Here is a 22,804-nt window from a genome sequence, read left to right as displayed (position 1 = left end):
TCGGCCGCTGACGAGCCGGCTGCGCCCCTGCCTTGGGATTGGTTGTCCAGCGGCGTGTGTCGCGCCTTTTCTGACGATTCAGACAACATGGAGGCGGAAGGTGGCGGTGATGCCCAGCTAAGGAGGAGAAGGCGCCGGGACCCGGAGGAAGCGGAGAAAACGGAACTCAGAGAAAGAGAGCTGGCAGCGGTAGTAGCAGTGGCCCAAGAGAACGAAGAGGATAATGAAGAGCGCTGGGTTGGGCCTTTACCTGTAGAGGCAACATTGGCCAAGAAGAGGAAAGGTAGTTACAGAGATAGGCACAGGGCGAGTTGCGGTGCTGCGAGCCCCGAGTGGCAAAGTTAAAGCCAAACCCGAAAATGGATGGGGTGTGTGTGTGTGTGAGGTTTTGTGCCCTCAAAAACGGGGGTCGTGTTTTCACTCCCGGGCACTCTACTTGTACGTCCTCCCGAAACAGCGATTGGGACGCAGTGTAGCGTCTTTTTGATGATTTCCAACACTATTAATCACTGATTTGTGGTAATAGATGCTAATGCTTACTTATGCCAGTAGTTACTGTGTTCTTGGCGCCTCTCACTTAATCCCTACAGCAGCCATATGAGGTTGGAATTTATAACTCCGTTTAGTAGGTGCGGAAAAGAGGCTGCTCTGAGGCTTTTAGTTCAGGGGTGGCGTTAGTGTGTGGGGATGCGAGGCGGGGGTGGGGGGTTGGCGGTGCCTATTTAGAATCATAAAGTGTAGGTAAATATCATTTCAACCCTGACCACCACTAGTGAGTTTAATGACCAGGGAAGGTAAGTTTCCTGGATCACATACTTTCATCTAAAACACGAGGTCTGTGGTTTTCAAACCATACTTCCTTACATACGATAGCATGAAGCATTTTGCCATTAACGTGGAATAGTGACAGACTTTTGTCAAGCAAAAGGAGTAAAGGGATAGATTAAATATTCTTTTCTTTCAAGTTGCTCTATGAAATGCTGTTAAATGTGTAAGACCGTTAAAATGTGATCTTTTAAAAATTCAAATCGTTATCCCTCTCCCTACTTCACTCTTCAGTGGTTTCTCATTATTTTCAAAATAAAGTCCAAACTCCCAATGATGGCATACAAGGCCTTTCATGATACAGTCTCTCCTTATCTAACCAGCATAGTTCATACTTTTCTAACTCCTTATCGTTTCTACTCTGCTCGTGGGCCATTTCTCCACTTGGTGTCTCTACTTGGAATATTTACCCTCATCCCTTTCACTTGGCTAACCTTTTTTTTTTTTTTGGTTCAGCCCTTAGCACTCAGCTCAGCATTCCCTCCTCTGGGATTGTGACTTCTCCAGTCTGTGCTGGGTTTTTAAAGCACGTTGCTAATAACTCTGAGATGTTTATCATGCTGAATTTACAGATAGCCTTCAAATTTGATGTATCTGAATTTTGCAAAGCTATTTTTTTGAACCTTGTAATACACCCTTAAAGTGTATTACCTTTTTTATTGCCAAGGCTTCCTGATAAATGTTTCCATAAAAATCTTTTCCTCATTGCACTTTTTACATTTTGAAATATATTTATTCATGTGATTGTCTAATGTTTCTCTCCACTGCTAACACTAAGCACATAAGAGCAAGTTTTGCTCCATTGCTTTGCATATAGCAGGTACTCAATAAGTATTTACTACATGAATGAATATTACAATGTTTATGCTCTTATTTTTTTTAATTAGAATATTCTTGCATATCTTTTTTTATGGAAATAAGGGGGTGGGGAGAATCCAAAAATACAAAGTGATGATACTAGTGTTAGGGGACAAAGATCTTAGAAACTCAATACAATTGAGCCAAATGTGGAAATTATTAGGTGTGAAAAATCTTCACTCTTGATTAGATGCTCATTGTATTTATGCCAGTCAGTAGTAAATTCAGTTTGAAAAAATTGAAATTTTAAAACATGTATGAAAAGTTTAAAAAAATCATTCAAGATTTTGCCTGAAAGGACAGGGTTTTAGTAATATATTTAACTTTCTAGACATGGAACCATTTCCTTTAACATGCTCTTTGGATATTGGACTTTTGTATACATTTTCAGAAAGACATAAATGATTATATGGCACTACCTTTAATTAATCCGATGGATTCTCAAGGACGGGAACTATGTATTACTCGTCTTTATTCCATATGCCTTGAGACCTATTTTGTTAATAAATATCTGTTCAACAGGTGAGTTAACTGACAGCAAAAGGCATGTGTATCAGATAGGATTAAATTTAACTGCATATTATAGGAAAACCAAAAATAACGATAACATAAAAAAGATAAAGATTAACCTCTCTTGTGTGTAGAGTCCCAAAGTAGACAGTGTAGGATTGGTCTGGAGGCTCCAAAGGAACCCAGGCCATTTCTGCCCTAGCATCACTAGGGTACGGCCCTCATCTTTGTCCTGAGTGGTTATTAGAATTACAGTGCTCATATCCCAGTGCCAAGTGTTAGGACTGAGGCAGGGAAGAAGGGTACACCTTTTGAAGAAGACTTCTTGACTTTGACACAACATTTCCACTTTTATCTTATTGGTGCAAGGTGACACCTAACTGCAGGAGAAGGTGAGAAAGGTCATGTTACAGCTGGATGTCAGTGTGCTCATAATAAAAGTGGGGATTCTGTTACTAAAAATGATGGGAAAGGCAGTTCATCGGACACAGCTTTAGTCTGCTCTACAATATTATAAAAAACAAATAGCTCATTTAACTGAGCAACTTTTTGTGGACATGTTTGGATAAATAATCATTGGATTATTTTTTCAGGTACACATAGTCATTTTTAATAGTAAAATTGTTTATATTTCATATAATGAAATCAATATTTTCTCACATTACCACTCTTACAAATATTTTTTCCCTGGAAAGTGCTTCAAAGGCACTTAACTAGATATTCTCTAGGATTTTCTCAACACTTAAAAAACCCCGTATCAGTGCTTCAAAGAGGATTAGTGCTCAAAGATAAACTGAGGTGTCTTATAGATGGCCGCTGACCTCTCATTATTTAAAATAGCACTAGTAGCCCTAGCTGGTTTGGCTCAGTGCTTAGAGCATTGGCCCACAGACTGAAGGGTCCTGGGTTCAATTCTGGCCAAGAGCATGTACCTTGGTTGCAGGCTCAATCCCCAGCCCTGGTCAGGTGCCTGTGGGAGGCTATCAATCCATGTGTCTCTCTCACATTGATACTTTTCCCTTTCTTTCTCTCCCTTTCTCTGAAAAAGCAATGGAAAAATATCCTTGGGTGAGGATTAAAATAATACTAATAATACTAATAATGGGGTCTATGTAGTTAGAAAGATGGTTTTGATGTTTTCATGAAGCTTTTTGGTTTTGGTTTTGAGTGTAACCTTCATATTAAGTCAGCCATTCAGTTTCTAAGTTCTGGGGACATTTAAGCATCTATATATTGCCTGAGAACTTGTCGTGACTGACTAAATAATAGTGCTATTCAGTACTGTGCAATAATAAAAGTTACAACTGACATGAGACACTGGATTTTTATTTTCATTACACATGGAAGAAGTTAAAGAAAATAATGTAGAATTTAGAATATACAAAATAGTATTTCGTTCCAGTTGTTAAAAATAATTTTGTCCTTTTTTCCTTAGTTCTAGAGTTTGAAAGAGTTTATCTTGATAATCTCCCCAGTGCGTCCATGTATGAGCGCAGTTACATGCATAGAGATGTTATCACCCATGTGGTGTGCACCAAGTAAGTCTATCATGTCTTTTTTCATTTTCTTCCAAGAAGATTTTTTTTTTTTTTAAATGCTTCAATTTTGATGTGGGCTTATAGAAGTAACTTTAGGATATTATGGATTTCTATTTAATTTCATATGTTCTGTGCTAGTTTAAGTTAAAGGGCTACATGTTTTTTTACTGCGTCACACAAGGAATGCTTCCTCTAAGACAGAACTCTTTAGTTTGTGTGTATATCTTTTGGAAATAAGTGCCCAAAGGGGATGAGCCAGGTAGTGTCTGAGCTTTCCAGAAGAAGAGTGTATTAGCCAAGATGGGAGTACTTGGTAGCTGGCCTCTTCAGTGCTAGTGTGGAAGAAGATGAGAATGAAGAAATCCTGGAAATGTCATGGGACTTTCAAAATAAGTGAGTGGGATTTGGAGGGGGATAATCATAATCGTAATATTCTACCATATGTTTACCTCATATTATGCCTAAATACTGTTCTAAAGCTTTTTCATAAATTATCTCACTTATCTTAAGAACAGTCTGTTGAAGTAGTAATATAATCTACATTTTATAAGTGGGGAAATAGGTTTAAAGAAGTTAAATGGCAGATGAGGCTGGAGAAAAAAATGCAAGGGTTAAGTCCTAGAGAGTTTTCTATTCCTCGTATGGATTTTGAACCTGTAACCAGGAGAGTAACATCAGATTGATTGATTGATTGATTGATTGATTTTAATATATCTTTATTGATTTCAGAGAAAGGAAAGGAGAGGGAGAGAGAGAGATAGAAACATCAATGATGAGAGAGTCATTGATCGAGCCCGCAACCCGGGCATGTGCCCTGACCGGGAATCGAACCCCGATCGCCTGGATCCTAGGTCGACGCTCAACCACTGAGCCACGCCCGGCCGGGCCAGATTTATTTTTTTAAGATCACTCTGGCTGTGGTAAAATTAATGGATTTAAATAGCGCCAGAATGGATACAGTGAGAGCAGTTAGGAGACTAGTATAGAAATCTAGATGAGATGTGATGGTGGCTTGGATGATATTGGAAGTGATTATGGAAAGAAGTACATTAATTACTTTGCTCTTTGGATCAGTCTGTTCTTAATCTCTTGGAAACCATTTAAGATATAAATTTAATTAAAATACCTTTATATTTCATTTATAGAATAATTCTAACAGGCATTAGCACCTTTCCTCGTCCAAAGTTGTCAGTGTATAAAGCAGCATATTGGGCTAGAATTGCTATCACTCTCTCCTCAAGATTTTTTTTAAACCCAAGGCAGCAGGGTATAATAGAAAGATTATAGGTTTTGAAATTAGGCAGATTTGACATTGAATGCCACTCTCCAGTTATGGACCTAGGGCAAATACATTTAACATTTTAAAACTATTTCCTAATTTGTAAAATGATGATAAAAAATACCCACCCTAATAGAGTTGCTATAAAGATTAAATAAGGTAAAGTGTGTGAAATACCTGCCACATACTAGTTTTCAATAAATGGTTTCTATTTTTATATACATGAGATGATTCTGTACAAAATCTTTTTGATAATTTAAACAACCAAAATACCTTGGATAGGATACAAAACAAACTTACGTTGAATTTTGCTGTATATGAAAGTAATATGTTGAGATTTAATTATTTATGAACTTCTAAAAACTAGAACATTTTGCCTGTGAAAAGACTGCCTATAGGGTAAATTTAGCATTAAAAGAGATTTCTTTCTTTTTTTAAATGTCAAGTCCCAGCTCAATTCTGAGCCTAGGTTTTAATATTAAAATTAGTGCAGCAGCAACTGTTACGTTATCCAGAAAAGAACTTCAAAATTTGCAGTGTTCCATCTACCCTAATATAATAGCCTGCATAAAGGAAGGTTTTTTTGAAAACCTATTCTGAAAGAGTCATAGATTCTCAGTGAATGATTGCCTTGGGGGTATTGAGTGATTCATAGATTTGTTTTAGAAATTAACTTTTATAATTTTACATGTGCAGGACAGACTTTATTATTACTGCCAGTCATGATGGACATGTTAAGTTCTGGAAAAAAGTAGAAGAGGGAATTGAATTTGTTAAACATTTTCGCAGTCACCTGGGTAAGAATTTCACCTTTTTTTGGCTGTCTTTTAAACTGTACTACAGTTTTTTTTTAACTTTTTTTATTTTATTTGAATCATGTGCATTTATTTCATTGGTACTTGGTGTATTTATTTCATTTATTTACACAGGAGTTATTGAGAGTATTGCAGTTAGCTCTGAGGGAGCATTGTTCTGTTCTGTGGGTGATGATAAAGCCATGAAGGTGTTTGATGTAGTGAACTTTGACATGATCAATATGTTAAAGCTTGGGTGAGTCTTTTTTTAATTATATATTTTTAACTTAGTGAAATAATTTTTAAACTAAACTTTACCATTTCATAGGTATTTTTAAACAGAATATGTTATTATTCCATTAAAAATGTACCTTTGGATTTTGCTTGGGAAATGGTGAATCCTTCTTATGATGCTATTTGGAGGCTTCTGCTGTGGTTTTTGTCATTAATCGCCACAGAAATTTCCAAACAGCATCATAGCAATAATTCATTATATCCATTTAACACTACTTAGTAACTAGGATCCACCATGTCTAATTTACTGGTACTTATAATTAAACTTGTGCTTATTTGAGTAATGTGGTATTATGTTCTTACAAAGCTTATGCACATTTTTGGAACTGAAGTTTATTGTTGGTGATTTTAAACTTTGAAGTATATTGATACCCAAACTTTGTGGTTAAACTGCACAGGAATGAGGCTAATACTTTGCTTTAAGCATGTCTTTTTTAAGAGAACATACTGAATTTATGTACTCCTAATTGAATGTCAACCTGAAAGTTATACTATTGTCAGAAACAGGTTTAAGACTTGTCTTCTTCTCCTCAGACTGCCATAACAAAATACCATAAACTGGGTGGCCTAAACAACAAATTTATTTTCTCACAATTCTGGAGGCTGGAAAGTCCAAGGTCAAGGTTGCAGCAGGGTTTGGTTTCTGGTGCGAATTCTCTTCTCTGTTTCACATTGTGTCTTCATTGGGAACAGGGGATGGAAGGAGGAATGGTATCTCCCTCTTCTTCTTAGAAGGTCACAGGCCTATGGGGATAAGGCCCCCACCCATATGCCCGCATTTAAAACCTTAATTACCTCCTAAAGACCCTGTGGCCATATACAATCACATTGGGGGTTAGAGTTTCATATGAATTGGGATGTGGGAGTGGAGAACTGTAGTTCAATAATGAGCAGGACTTCTTTTGGAATTTCCTACAAAACCAGTGTACAAACCACTAAAGGAAATCAGTCTCATTATTTATGGTCAGAACTTACTTTTTGACCACAAATTGAAATACCTGTTGATCATCTGTCTTACTCCCCATCTTCCCCCCCCCGACATGTTGCTATTTTTAAAAATCAAATATATTTATAAATGTTGAACATTTGCCACCTTTGTGGATATTGAAAGAGTATTTTTTTAGGCTTTGATAGAAATTCTGAAAGAAGGGTCCCAAAATGTTTAGAACATTAGGACCATCATTGGAATAACTGTAGAACTTCTCAGACTGATTACTTTGAAGGAGACAACACTCATTTGCCTGTATAAGTTTGGTATATTGATTTGGTATATTGATTAACTCTGTACTGGGTTTTTTTATACTCCGGTCATCAGATAGAATGTTCACAGCTTATAGTTTTAAGATCAAGTTACCAATAATGAGTGTGTTAAAAGCATGGTTTTCTTTTGGGCATAGTCATAACTAAAACGTTTGAGCTTTAGTATTTCAAAAATGGATTTATAACGTATACTGTTCATGCTAACATATTTAAGAGTAAGTTTATACATAGACGGAAACATAGAGTTCCAAAAAGCAATGTCCCAGACTATCTTAAGTCCCAGGTCAAACTAGGTTCCTTATCTACCCAAAAGAAGTGAATCGTCTGCCATATGCAGTTCTCTTCTTGTAGTTTGATAGATCCTCAGAAGTTATTACCAATGCACTGATAAGGTCAGAAAGAGAAAAATTAGTGACTGTTCTTAGTTGTTCCTCCCCTTTTTGTATCTCTCTCTGCCCTTTTTTTGAGCAAAGAATCCAAAACTAGCTAAGTCACTGGTCACTGGCCAGGGCATTTTTTGGTGGTGAGGGTAGGAAGGGATGCTTGCTTCTTGTATTGACCTCCTTTTTCTCTCAATTTATTATTTCAGCTATTTTCCTGGACAATGTGAGTGGATCTATTGCCCAGGGGATGCCATATCATCTGTTGCTGCTTCTGAGAAGAGTACAGGAAAAATTTTTATTTATGATGGTCGAGGAGATAACCAGCCACTTCATGTTTTTGACAAACTCCACACGTCACCTCTTACTCAGATACGGCTAAACCCAGTTTACAAAGCAGTAGTGTCTTCTGACAAATCTGGAATGATTGAGTACTGGACTGGGCCTCCTCATGAATATAAATTCCCCAGAAATGTGAACTGGGAATATAAAACTGACACAGATTTATATGAATTTGCCAAGTGCAAGGCTTATCCAACCAGCATATGTTTTTCACCTGATGGAAAGAAAATAGCTACAATTGGTTCTGATAGAAAAGTTAGAATTTTCAGGTTTTTAACTGGAAAACTCATGAGAGTCTTTGATGAATCACTAAGTGTAAGTGCAACTTAAATTTAATCATGTTTTACTTTTCTGAAAATGTCTTTGTCTTGTGCTATTGCTTTAAAAGGTATGTTTTCTGAATATAGACATTTAGATTGCTATTTATTTTCTCTTAGCACATTAAAGATAATATCCAGTTGTCTGCTGTCTTGCATTGTTGCTCTTCAAAACTCTGTCCCCTAGGTTTATTTCTTCTGAGCCAGTGATTCTACTATGTATCTGTTTTTTCGGTTTTTTGTTTGCAAGCTCATTCTCTTAAGATCTTCAAAATGCATTTGAGGCACCCCCTCTTCCCACTCTACTCATACCTTTTTGTCTGTGACTATTCCCAAATTTATTTCTCCAGTTTTCTATTATGAACAAACCTGGTACTGTCTTTTTATTTTCTGTCTTCATGAGTGGCACCAATGTCCATTACTTGCAGAAGCCAGAAGCCTGAGTCATCCTTAACTCTATTTCCTTACCTGACAATTTTACTTTCTAAATATACTTTAAATCCATCCATTTCCTTTCAGCACACCTGCCACTACTCTAGTTAGTGATCTTTTGCCGGCTTATCACGTGGCTGACTGCTAGTATCTATTCTGGCTTCCTCCTAATCTGTTATCCATGCCCCATCAGAGTAATCTTTTAAAAACATGTATCTGATCATGTCATCCTTTGAACCTTTCAGTGACTTCCTGTTCTTAGGATCAAGACCAAAATAACGGCCTGCCATGTTGTGGTCCCTTGCCTACCATTACAGCCTAGTGTAGCTCCCCTTTCTCCTTGCCTTTTACTCTAGCCAGTTAGGCCTTGCTTCAGTTTCTTGAGCATCCTGTTCTGTCTGCCTGGAGTGACCCCTTCCTCCATTTCTCCCATTACACATAATTACTGCTAATAAGAATTTGTTAGAGCCCTAGCCAGTTTGGCTCAGTGGTTTGAGTGTTGGCTCGTGGACTGAAGGGTCCTGGGTTTGATTCCGGCCAAGGGCATGTACCTTGGTTGCAGGCTCCTTCCCTGTCCCTGTCCCTGGTCGGGGCACATGCGGGAGTCAACCAATCAATGCATCTCTCTCACATCAATTTTTCTTCCACTCTACCACTCTCTCTGAAAAGCAATGGAAAAAATATCCTCAGGTGAGGATTAAAAATTTGTTAGAGCATATCGTTATAGAGTAAGAGTTTATCCATGCAAAGTTGACCAGTTTTTGTGGAGACTTGGGTCTCATCAGCTGTTTTCATCAAGTGGTTCTCTAACTGCTAATGGTATATTGAACCCTCTAAGCATCCGGGTTGACCCTCTGGAGCAGTAATGTTTATTGTAGGACAGTGTTGACTCTACAGTCTCTCTAGTGACTGATTATATTCCCTGCATTAAGCTCTTCAGAAATTTTGTCACTCTTATGGCACTCTTGTTTTGTGGCAAGTGTAATAAGTTAGGTGGATTGTCTGCCTGAAGTACTGTGAATCCACACAAATGTGAAGTTCTGTTTGCTAGTCAAATCATTCTTATGATGCATTTTCTTGTTGGAAGAAGATGGCTTTCCACTGTGCTTTTAAGAAAAGGAGAAACCTTTGTGATTTTTTTTTCTTTAGTGGTGGTTGATAACTAGATACTAGTTTCAGTTTAAATATAATTTTAAAAACTCTTTACCAACTTGCAGCTCTTTTAAGATTCCTTAGGATAAGAAATATTCAAATCTTAGTCTCTGGATATAAATCTCTTAGCATACATACTCTGAGCTGTTCAGTCCCCTCTATTATTCATTGTTGTCTTCAACATTTGTTGACATGATAGAGCTAAGGTGTTAAAAGAGCTCAGTGTTAAAGTCTATGACAGGACCTGAGATTCAGAATGAGAAAGTTTGCACAAAAAAGGGCAAATGTCAGTTAAATTAGTTACAATGCTAGTGACTAGTAAATGACCAGAATTTCACAGTTCCATGTTACAGGGGGAAGTTTCTAACTAGTGAAGAATCCTAGTTTAACACACAAGAAATTTAATTGGATGGTGTGAAGTATCTTTTAGCATTTATTAACCAGAATCACTGCATATGGCCACACAGTTGTGGATCACAGAGGCCCTGCTAGTAAGGCTAGAAGTCTTTAGAAAGATTCTGATGTGCTCATCAGGTTGGATTAACATTTATAAAATACATATATATAAGCAGATGCCATCTACAAACTTTAAATCTTAAAACTGAATTCTCTCTCTAGCAAAAATAATCAGGGGTTCCTCACTACAGAAACAGCATATAGGCTGTTTCTGACATATGAATATGTAAATCAGTAACATGTATCAGTCTCAGAGACTGGAGAAAAGGAACTCTAATGGCCACGCTCTTTGCTGGTCTATGGACCATTCCCTAACACATACCTCCTTTTGATTTTTGGAGTATATTGTTCTTTCCATATATAAAAGCTGGAGATTTCTAGTTAACACAGACATGGGGGGGGAGTAGATGGAATATAAGTCTGGCTTATTTTTGTCTACAATGGAGAACTATTGAATTCTGCTCTTTGATGCTGTAAATATCTGGAAAAATAAATGTAAAGATCATATCTTTTGGGAGGCTTATAGTGTAATAGTAGTAATTAGATGTGACCCCTATTTTTCTATATTATCTAAAAAAAGTAAACCAAATTTCCAAACTAAAGTGCACCCATAAAAATACTCATCTGTCCTACATCATATTTACTATAGATAGTCTAACTGTAATTATAGTCCATGTCAACACAACTTGAAACGCTTTCTGAAATACCGTGAAATTGTTATACATTAGTGAAATAATAAGAATTTATTCATTCAACAAAAATTGAGTGCTGCCCTAGCTGGGTGGCTCAGTTGGTTGCAGCATCATTCCATATGTCAAAAGGTGGCAGGTTTCAATTCCCCGTCTGGGAACATGCCCAGGTTGCCAGTTCAATCCCTCGTCAGGGTACATTCGGGAGGCAACCATAGATATTTCTCTCTCATATTGAAGTTTATCTCTCTTACTCTCCCCCCATCCCTCCTTCCCTCTCCCTTCTTGTCTTTCTAAAATCAATAAACATATCCTCAGGTGAGGATTAAGGAGAAAAAAATTGAGTGCTAATTATGTCAGGCCCCATGATCCTTATGTAAGGACAGCCTATAGCTGCATCACCCAGTATAGTAGCCACTAGCCACATGTGGCTCTTGAACACTTGATATGTGGCTATTTCAAATTGAGATAGACTGAAAGTATAAAATACGATTTCAAAGACTTAATATAAGAAAACAATGTAATTCTATCTCAATTTTATTAAATTGCTTAATGTTTAAATGTTAATATTTTGAGTGTGTTGGGTTGAATAAAACATTAATTTCACCTGTTTGTTTTTTACTTTTTTTAATGTAGCTACTTGAAAATTTTAAATTACTTATGTGGTTTGCATTATATGTCTACTAGAAAGTGCTAGTCTATAGCTTATAAAAGGCAGCAGAAATATTGTTGTTTCTATAGAGAAAGTAGTAATTATATTGGCTAACTGGTTTGTTTTTGTTTAATTAGAAGAACCAGTTAGTGTAAATTATTTTTTTATGGTTGAACATGTTTTTTATTTCCTGCTTATAGTGTTTAGAATCCTCCATAAGAGACATGTAAGTACACAAACTGTCAGTTGCTCTTAATGTATACTCTGCTTCTATTTGAATTCTCATTTTCTTTATTATGTAGCTTTTTTGTTAATAAGTGGTTTGTTTCCTAGATGTTTACTGAACTACAGCAAATGAGGCAACAGCTACCAGACATGGAATTTGGCCGACGAATGGCTGTAGAACGTGAGTTGGAGAAGGTGGATGCAGTGAGATTAATTAATATAGTTTTTGATGAAACTGGACACTTTGTGCTATATGGAACAATGCTGGGCATTAAAGTTATAAATGTAGAAACAAACCGGTAAGTTTTAATATGATGTATATTTTTAAAAAACGCATTTATTGGGGACCATTTCCTCCTTCAGGGAAACAATGGGAGTTTTGTTTGTTCCAAGACAAGTGGAATGGTCCCAAATGTCTAAACTTAACCAAATGTTTTGACTGGATTTTTCTGTGGTCTTTCTGTTGTTTATACTCTTATGTAAAAAGTTTCCACTCATGTTTGTAAAAGAAATGGAAAGAAGATATGCATAGTTTCAAGGTTTTTTTGTGTGTGTTTTTTTTAACAAGTTATAGTCTGTCTTTTGCTTATTGATTTAAATTAGCCTGGTTCATGTTAAATGTTGCCAAATATTTTAACCACAGAATTCGGCATTACATCCTGCTAGACATAAAATCAGGACTTAAAATGCATGAAACCACAATAAGCCTTTTGTGCAACAGTCCATTTGGTCTTAGTACAGAATAGCTACAATCAGATACTATCACTGAAGGTAAATAAGAACTTAAGGTATATTTTAAGGAGAAAAAGTCTTGTGCTGTACATTCTCACATATAAACAACTTTATATTTGTTCTTAGCAATACAAAATCTTTGAAGGTTTGCAGATAAATTAAAATAATGGGGATAGGTTAAAACTGTATGACTGAACGATTATATATTTTTAACCAGAAGATTATAGCTGCCTACCAATTTTAAGTAACTTATTTAAAGTTACTTAAATAACTTTAAGTAAAGGGAGGGGGTAAAGAAGCACTTTTTAAAAACCTTTCATTAGTTATTTTGTACAAAGATAAAGGATAGCTGATTCCCAGCTTTTATCTGTAAAGATGTTATAACGAGTTAATTCCAAAAATTTTATTATATAAAACATTCTATTTTCAGGTGTGTGCGGATCTTAGGCAAGCAAGAAAACATTAGGGTGATGCAATTGGCTTTGTTCCAGGGAGTAGCCAAAAAACATCGTGCTGCAGCTACTATAGAAATGAAGGCTTCTGAAAACCCTGTTCTTCAGAATATTCAAGCTGACCCAACCATAGTCTGTACGTCTTTCAAGAAGAATAGATTTTATATGGTATGTGGAAGTACTAAGAGATGGACCTTAATGTTTCTTCCAGTTTGGCTGGAGTGTTATTTTCTTAGCTTGTACTTTGAACTGGAGAGAATGTCGGCAATAGTAGCAGACTTTCTGAACAACCAGAATACTACCTTACAGCATTAATATTGTAGAATTTTAACTAGTGCTGGATTTTAAGTATTTCTGTATTGTATTCTGTTCTGTTTGGAAAATTTTTCAGCCTGGCTTGTATAACTATTTGTGTTGTCTAAGATGATAGGAAGTAAGTGGTTATGGTAATAATTGAATCCAAAACAGTCTTTATGGGGTTTTAAAAATTCCTCTGTTTTTATTATTTTACAGTTTTAACTCTTTTACATAATTTATCTCCCCTGAACTTGCACGCTTTCTTCTCCAAACACATTTTTTTTAACCTTTTGACTCCATTGTAATGTTGCTACCTTAGAATTGTATATTCCTGAGTAATTTTTTCCTAGTGAATTAAAAGTACTTTGCGTGTTAATTAAAATGGGGCTCAAAGTCAAACTTCTAAGCTATTTAGAAGTAGCATTGTCCTAACTGTTCAGCCAAGCAGAGACCTCTGCCCTTGCATTCTGTCCTTCACACTGCAGTTAGAGACTTTTTTAAGACCCAAATGTGGTTACAGCAGATCCTCAAATATTATCATTTCGTTCTAATGTTGAAGAGAAAGAAAAAAAATTGATTCCCAGCTGGAACTACTGTCAGTGTGGAGTTTTGTACATTCTCCCCATATCTGTGTGTGTTTTCTTTGGGAACTCGTTTCCTCTGACATCCCAAAGATGTACACATTAGGTTAGCTGCATTTCTGAACTGCCCCCATCCGAGTGAGTGGAGGGGTGGGAGTCAGTGTGCATTGCGATGAAACGGTGTCCTGTCCAGGCTTGATTCCCGCCTTAAGCCCTGAGCTGCAGGGATAGGCTCTAGCCACCCAGTACCAAGAACTGCAATAAGCAGGAGGAGGGAAAATAATCATCTCACTGGTTCTTACTAATCTTCCGTTAACGTATGTATAGCTCACATTTATGTCAATGTTTAATTTCAGTATTTAATATTTGAAGTGTTTTGGGTCTTTATTTAGAAGTTTGGCGATGGTTTTGTGATCAGAAGTAATGCCATAGGAACTTAACTCGTTTATGTGAATTATCCTGTGGTAAGATTGGTTTTGTTACACATTGTTTTTGTTTTTCATAATTGTGATTAAAGCCCCATTTCCAAGAACCTATTGATGACTTCAAGTGCCTGACTCCCCAGCTGTCTCTATTACTGCCCCTCCTAGTGTATCATCCTTCACTTTTAGTTGATTGTTACATTGACCACACTGAACTTGATCTCATTTGTGATAAGTTGTCTTCCTTTTTACATCTAAGCATTTGCACAGGCTTCTTCTTTTGCCAGCTACACACAGCTCCAAACTCCTACACATACTTCAGATCCCAGTTTGGAAGCCTTCTCTGACATCAAGTCTGGATTAGGTGTGCCTGGTTGTGTTGGTGTCCCATTTTTTGGAATAATTTGCTGATATATTTTTTGTTTGCTGACACTGTCATCTCCTCCTCATGATACTATAAAATCCGTAAATATAGGCACTGTGTTTTCTTCACTATTAAATCCACAGTGGCCCATTATAGTATATTCATTTATTCATCTGACATATTATAAGCAGCTATGGTGCTGTTAAGGTTACCAGCATTTGATACATGTAGGAAAGAGCAGTTTCCCTATTCCAACCAAGCTTTAACCTAAAATGGGTACATTCTTTTAAGGTGAGAATTTTTCTTATAACTTTCAAAGTCATTGCTAAATATTAATATGTGTTAAAATAATTTTTCTTGTTTTTACCTATAATTTAACAGTTTTGAAGGTAAAAATCACAGAGGATAATTTTTGATATACACTAAAAACATATAATTTTCCAACCACTTTATTAAAAAACTAACAAGTTTTCTTTTTCTTTCCCCAGAGTTTACTTTTATGTTGACTAAACCACAGATGTTCCTCTTAAACTCTGAAGAAATAGAAAAACAAAATAAGTCACTCACAGTGCATTTATACAGCTAACATTTTCATGAATTATCTTTCAGGTTTATTAGATGTACATATTCTTAAGCAAAATTAAAATGGTATATATACATTTCTATTTTCAAATCCAGTATCTTGAAATAAAAGTAAAATTTTACAAAATTTGAACTTTAGTAGTTTTATATGTGAGCTAAATCAAGATAATTTAGCTCAAGAATATTTAAAAATTCATATGAATAGTATAACAGACATGCCATTCCTTTGACACTGGAGAGTAAGATGTGAAGGCAGTCACGTCCTAGTTCGGTTATTTGGAATCTCTTCTGTTGGACCAAGGAATGCTGTTAGGCAAGACAGGGCCTGGGCACGAGCTTTACCTTCCTGGAACTCAGCTGGCATCAGGTAGAGCTTTCTTGGGAGGAAAGATTCCTACTTAGAGTCAAATAAAAGAAACAGGGCTTGAAAAATCCAGAGTTTTAACAATTGAAGGTTTTTCTCAATTCTCCCTATACCCCGTGGATCCTGAGGTTTCTGTAACTTCACCCAAAGTTTGTATTCTTTCTCCCAAACTTCAGGGTTTAGGTATATCCACTGAGACTCTGCAAAAAAAAATCAAGATTCATTACTGATTTATCTTTGAATGCTCATCCTACCTAGCACCAGGTCCTGCTCATAATAATAGCAAGCATTACTATGTATACAGTGTCCTCTATACAGTAAGCACTCTTCTCTAAGCAGTTTACATCCCTTCACGTAATCTTCACGACAGGTACCATTTTGAGGTAGTTATTATTATTTCCATTTATGAATGAGGAAATGTAAGAAATAGTTTACTTCCCTGAAGTCACGTAACTAGTAAATGACAGAGCTGGACTTCAAACCCAGGAATTCTAAAGAGAGAAAAGTAGACAACAGGTGGCAGGTTAGGACATGGTAGAAGGCAGAAGTAAAGCCCTACGAAAAAACCCTGCATCTTCCTAAATTCCCCAAAAAATTCCCGCTCAAAAGGATATTAACCCTTTGCGGTCGTATTAAATTTGGACATGGGTGTCGTACTGGTCGGAATTAAGAGCTTTCAGAGAAATTATGAACTGATACATGAATGGAGTTAAGATTCGTATGGTTCCTTGCTGTGGTGGCTGAGAGCAGACATACGACCAGAACAGTAAAAAAGCTTTGGTGGCTGAGAGTAGACATACGACCGGAACGGTAAAAAAGCTTTAGTGGCTGAGAGTAGACAAACGACCACAAAGGGTTAAGTCCAACTTAAAATCATACATCTTCGTTATATAGATTATTTTCATATAAGTATAAAAATAATTTAACTGCCTTACACACGCAGTGACTCCTGAGGTGATAGGAAGTGATTCCTGAAATAAGGATTTATTTTGATGTGAACTCATACTTTCCTCAAATACTTAAATAGAAATGAAATTTCTTGATCATAAATTTTAACCAGATGAAAAATTTAATTCACTCACTTTTTATTTTCCTCCTTTAGTTTACCAAACGAGAACCAGAAGATACAAAAAGTGCAGATTCTGACCGAGATGTTTTTAATGAGAAACCTTCTAAAGAGGAAGTCATGGCAGCTACTCAGGCTGAAGGACCCAAACGAGTTTCAGATAGTGCCATTATCCACACAAGCATGGGAGACATTCACATCAAACTTTTTCCTGTTGAGTATGTACTGTTTTTGTTGTCTAAACCACCAATGGAAATGTGTATATTTGAAGAAAATGTGCAACTTAGAATTTTTATTTTGACTTAAAGAATTTTGAAGAATTGAAGTGTTTGATAGAGCATCAAGCCTGAGATTTCTGATAACTGTTCCACTGGAAAAAGGGAAATTTTTATACATACATACACATACTTAACAGGTTTATAAAATATGAAGACAGAATATCTTTGCTGTGAAAGTGCTGAATGAACCTAAAAAGTGATATACAAATATATATTACTATTACCATTAACTGCACATCCCAAGTATAAGATTTGTTGCTCGCTTATTATAACTGGCTTTCCTCTCAAAGCAGATCGTTAAGGGGAGGATAATTATTTTTCTTTCTTGACAATTGCTGGGCATCTACCTCCTTTTCCTTAGACCCACTAGCCTTATTTTTGAAAACGAATTCCAATAAAACGTGTAAGAGTATTCCATTGAAAAAAGCAGAAGAGTATTCTGAACAGTTTAAAAGTTTTCAAAATGAGCATGCAAATACCAAATACACTAAAGTACCTCTGGCTAGTCTTGATTCAAAAGGTGACACCTTTTCTAACACCTTTACTTAAAAATACTTAGTTATTTTAGATATGAATGTTTTATCATACCATTCCCTGGTACTGAACAAAGAACTAGGTAGGTCTCAACTCCTGGACTATCTCATTTCAAGTGCTTAAAACCCATGTACCCCATTAAGCCTGTTGCTCCCTGATGTACTTCATGAAAATTCTCTTGATTTTCCCTTCCATTCTCAGCTCTAAGAGCTATTACAGGATAATGTACCACATTAAATCTTCCTGTGGGGTTAGTTAATATTATTTAGAATGCTTCATATTCAGTGTGTCTGATTATCACTTAAAGTTGATTCACTGAAATAGTATCTCAGTAAATAAGTCCTTGGTCAGGAATGTATCACAGTACCATAACATTGTTTTTATGAGAAAATTATCTTTCTTGGGAACTTAACCCACCATATAGATCAGATTGTATATATTTTAAGGTGCTATGGTTGTTTTTTAAACTAAATAACCTTGAAATCTAAATATTGTCAAACTCAATTATAACAAGCAATCCTGATGTAAAGATACTACATTAAACTATAATATACTACTAAACAATAATAATATACTACCGCTTATATGCCCTTTCAACTCTTGTTTTCTCTCATATTAGAAGAGGTTTTTAAAAAAAGACTGTCCTTCTGAAACATTCAGATGATACTGAAAATACCATTAGGATGCAGAACTGCAAGAAATTATGTTACATACTCTGAATAGATTTCATATTCTTAATATATGTCTTACTTTAGGTGCCCTAAGACAGTGGAAAACTTCTGTGTCCACAGCAGAAATGGTTATTATAATGGACATACATTTCACCGTATAATTAAGGTAAGTTATGCAAATTTTATTATTTAAGGAACCGTGTATTATTACATAACAAGAGGTTTAAACCTAAGGCATATCATTCTCTCAGTTTATTAGAAGGGAATAGGAAAAATGGACTATGGAAGCCAAAAGAAGAATGGTCACAAATATCAGATCCAGAATTGAGAACAGGAATAGTAGCATAATTATCTTTTTAGAAACACTGCAGCAATACTTTATCAACAGCTGAAAACAAGGTCACATGCTGAGTAAAGGGTCATGCTGAGATAAAACCAATAGCCAGGGCAACCTGTTTCTAGTGGCTAGGTAAATTCTAGGTCTAGAAGAAAAGATTTTAAATAATAGAAGAGCCCAGGTGCAACTTAATCTGTGAGAACCACATTAATACCTGAAGAGCAGAATGAACTCTGCCCAGGCTTTTGTTGGGCAGCATTCCATAAAACTGATGTAGTTCTTGGTTACTGACAGGTCAGAATGTCAGGAGGAAAAGTCAAACTTCAGGGCTCTAGAGGAATTAATGAAATGGAATCCAGAAAATCCAGTGTTTAGGGAGAGGAAGGAGAGAAGAATTCGGCAATTATGTAAGATCTAATATACTATACAGATCCTGAAACTTATTTACACTATTAGTTTTGGTTAGATTATTGAGGAAGATATACATGTCTATAAATGAGAAGACCTTTGCATTTTTATTTTAAATTAGGTAGCAATTGAGCAATAGAAGTATATCATCCAAATTAAAGTGTAACTTACTAAGAGTTTAATAAAATTTTAAAGAGTGACTGTTAACTTACAATTTTATTGAATACAAAGCACTCTTGACAAACATAACTCCAGAACATGCATATAGAAAAGGACAATGTAATATGTTTTTTTGTTTACTTTCTGTGAAGGGCTTCATGATTCAGACGGGAGATCCAACAGGTACTGGTATGGGAGGAGAAAGCATATGGGGAGGAGAATTTGAAGATGAATTTCATTCAACATTACGACACGACAGACCATATACACTCAGCATGGCTAATGCTGGATCTAATACTAACGGATCTCAGTTTTTCATAACTGTAGTGCCAACGGTGAGTAGAAGAGCATTATGTGTAAGCCACAGGTTCATAGGTTATAATCTAAGAGTGAACTCAGTGGAAGAGAAAGATGCATTATTCTGTACCATTATTTATATCTGCCAGGATGTAAGAATGAAAACAGTTTAGATAAGAAAATATAAAATTACCTAACAAATCAGATTTATTTTGTAATACGGTGCTTCTGTAATTTAGGACACTTAAGTTTTAGTCATCTTTGCCACTATTATTGTTTTGTACAGTTCAAAACAAATTATTTCACCCCTGGTCCTGTTTCCTCATCTTTAGAATGCAGGATTAGAGTATATGAATTCCTGGTTTTAAGACATTTTCTCCCACATTTTTATATCTCTGAAATCAGAATGCAACCCAATAATCGATGGCATTGTAGATTTGATGGAATACAGTATAAGAATATCTAGCTCTATTGCTATGCAGTTCCACATAATTATAAAAATTATACACTTTATATTTTGGAATTAAGTACTAAGCAATGAAGGAAAAATATAACTACTATCTGCCAGGCACATAGTCTTGTGTAATATTTAAAATACTTCTAGTATCACTATACCCAGTTTTAAATAATAGATGAGGAAACAAACATGACTGATTTGCTTTGCGGAAGGTCAAGTAGCAGAGCCAGCATCTGATGCCAAAGCACATGCTGCTGAAACTATTCCAGTTACCTTTTAATTGTGCAGGTAGGATTCCTGCAGAGAACTTTTAAAGCCTTAGCCATAATTCTTTAAACTATGCAAAGAATCTTGCCTTTAACAAACACGTTCCAGCTCCCTTTGGTCTGAAAGATGCAGATATTTAAACATTATACTATGCTTTTATATTTTTCTTATAAACATGGAAATTACTTTTAAAATCTTCTAAGTGAAATTACTGTAAATCTTTTTAATTACATAAAAAGTAAAGCATAAATTTGAATTCTTTAATTTGCTCACCCAGAGGGTGTGAATTAAGAAACCTGGCTTACCAAGATTTTCCATTTGTACTCCAACACAGCCTTGGCTTGATAATAAGCACACGGTATTTGGAAGAGTGACTAAAGGAATGGAAGTTGTACAAAGGATCTCCAACGTCAAAGTCAATCCCAAAACAGATAAGCCCTATGAGGATGTCAGCATCATAAATATTACTGTCAAGTAAAATCGGATGTTTTATTGTATTTGTAAATAAAAACACACATATAGTAAACACAGGATTATTTTACGTTGGGAATCTCCTAAGACTTGCTGAACATACAAATCATGTTTCAAGGATTGCAGTATTGTATTTTTATATTTTTCATTAAAGGCCATTTTTTAAAACACTGCCTTTTCCTTGCAGTATTTCTCATCTAGGAGGTGAAAAATTGAAATGGACTAAACTCAGGCAAAATAGCACTCCTCATATGTAATTTCTCACTAGATTCAAAACCATAGTAAATAACGAGAGTAGTATGCCTTTGTTCCTTAGCTTTTTAAAACATGCCGGTTAATCTGCCCTCACGTTTCTTTTGACCCATGAAGAAAGGATCTGATAGTATATACTGTTTCTTTTCTTTTACAAGGTTTGTGTTCCATGCCAAATAGTTTTGTCTATTGATCATTAAGTTGTAAGTAGTGGTAAGTAAAACTTCAGTAAATAAGTAGGCCCTTTAGTCAAAAGTGTTAAATTCCTTAATAATTATAAAATATTCCTTCAAATATAGTAAGTGAATACCTGAGACCTTGGTTTTGTGGGCAGATTCACTATTTCTAATTCACTAATCAGATTCACTAATGTAGCTAATTTTTCTGTCAATTTATAGTATTTCTTTTCTTAGCCTTACTAAATATACCATCAAAAAATACATATTGAGTAAAAATTTTAGTATATGATGAGAGATTAGTAGAAATTGGAGCAGTAAAACAATGAATCCAAAGTCTTGTATTGATCTCTTCGCTTACCCTGGTAACTTTATAACTATTAAGAACTTACCGTGTCTAATTTCTGGAAAGACTCTTCAGGATCTTGTAGGGGGAGCCTGTTCAACAGACGTGCTTAGGGATTTCGATCTCCTGCTTTACGTTCCAGCTTACACTTTTCGTTTTGACCAGCAGGATGTTTCCTTTGTTCCTTTTGTACCACAGGCTTCTGTGATGGAGCATGTGCTTGAAGACTGTGTCCCCCTCCTACAAAGGGCACCTCAAAGTTGGGCATAAACTGACTTTTCACTGTGACGCTTACCATTCCTTCCTAGTTTTAGGTGTTTAGACTTCTCTACCTAGCAGGTATATTCATCCCTAAAGACTTAAACCTAAATTTTTGGCAATACTGCCACCAAGTGGTGGTGAAGCCTCATTTCCCTCAAAATACTATCATTTTGCTTCGAGTGAAAATCCAATTTGATTATGAATTTTTCCACTCCATGTCACAAATTTAACATACTCAGTAGACCTAACACACAAATTGGCAGATGATGTCTTCTCTTTTTAATCCTCCCCCGAGGATATTTTTCCATTGCTTCTCAGAGAGAGTGGAAGGGGGAGGGAGAGAACCACATCGATGTGAGAGAGACATAGATTGGTTGCTGCCCACACGCACCCCGACCAGGGCCAAGCCTGCAACCAAGGTACGTGCCCCTGGCTGAAACTGAACCCAGGCCGCCTCAGTGCGCAGGCCGACGCCCTAACCGCTGCGCCAAACCGGCCAGGGCAGTAGGTCTTTTTTAAAAGCCTGTTTTAAATTATTGGCAGGAAACCATCTGACACTTATTAGTCCTTTTCACCCATTTGTGCAGAAGAGTACAGCTGTCTTCTTCCCTCCTCCTGCTTTGCAAATGGAGCAGTGTCTCAGTGTTAGATGAAAGGTTTTCTTTTGGCAGTTAGTTCATAGGCTAGAGCTAAGTTTTTCAAGCCATTTTCTAAAACCGTTATTTAAAATGCTATGTTCTCGCCCGGCCGGAGTGGCTCGGCGGTTGAGCATCAACCTAGGATCCAGGCGATCGGGGTTCGATTCCCGGTCAGGGCACATGCCCTGGTTGCGGGCTCGATCCCCAGTCGGGGGCGTGCAGGAGGCAGCCAATCAATGACTCTCTCATCATTGATGTTTCTCTCTCCCTCCCTCCCTCTCCCTTCCTCTCTCTGAAATCAATAAAGATATAATTAATAAATAAATAAAATGCTATGCTCTCAAATGAAACAAGGTTAAATTTAAAAAGCAATAAACTGTTCAATGCAA

General features: G+C 36.2%; 1 protein-coding gene across 1 annotated transcript; it reads left to right on the top strand.

The window, feature by feature from the left end:
* Positions 1–60: 60 nt before the first annotated feature.
* Positions 61–20,912, top strand: PPWD1 (peptidylprolyl isomerase domain and WD repeat containing 1). The gene is made up of 11 exons (XM_081131468.1): positions 61–283; positions 3,629–3,731; positions 5,707–5,807; positions 5,940–6,060; positions 7,948–8,395; positions 12,112–12,302; positions 13,166–13,355; positions 16,900–17,081; positions 18,431–18,512; positions 19,403–19,585; positions 20,606–20,912. Exons 1-11 carry the CDS (start codon positions 88–90, stop codon positions 20,747–20,749), a joined length of 1,941 nt encoding a protein of 646 aa, XP_080987594.1. The 5' UTR covers positions 61–87; the 3' UTR covers positions 20,750–20,912.
* The last annotated feature ends 1,892 nt before the right edge of the window (positions 20,913–22,804 follow it).

This window comes from Miniopterus schreibersii, assembly GCF_964146895.1.
Source record: "Miniopterus schreibersii genome assembly, chromosome: 3".
Classification (NCBI taxonomy): Eukaryota; Metazoa; Chordata; class Mammalia; order Chiroptera; family Miniopteridae; genus Miniopterus; species Miniopterus schreibersii.
This window is presented reverse-complemented; position numbering and strand designations above follow the sequence as displayed.

What these genes read in the sequence shown, in the direction of transcription:
- PPWD1 (XM_081131468.1), top strand. Translation starts at nt 88, where the DNA reads ATGGAGGCGGAAGGTGGCGGTGATGCCCAGCTAAGGAGGAGAAGGCGC. An exon ending in ATTGGCCAAGAAGAGGAAAG is followed by an intron (nt 284 to 3,628) that starts GTAGTTACAGAG and finishes TTTTTTCCTTAG; the next exon opens with TTCTAGAGTTTGAAAGAGTT. An exon ending in ATCAATATGTTAAAGCTTGG is followed by an intron (nt 6,061 to 7,947) that starts GTGAGTCTTTTT and finishes TTATTATTTCAG; the next exon opens with CTATTTTCCTGGACAATGTG.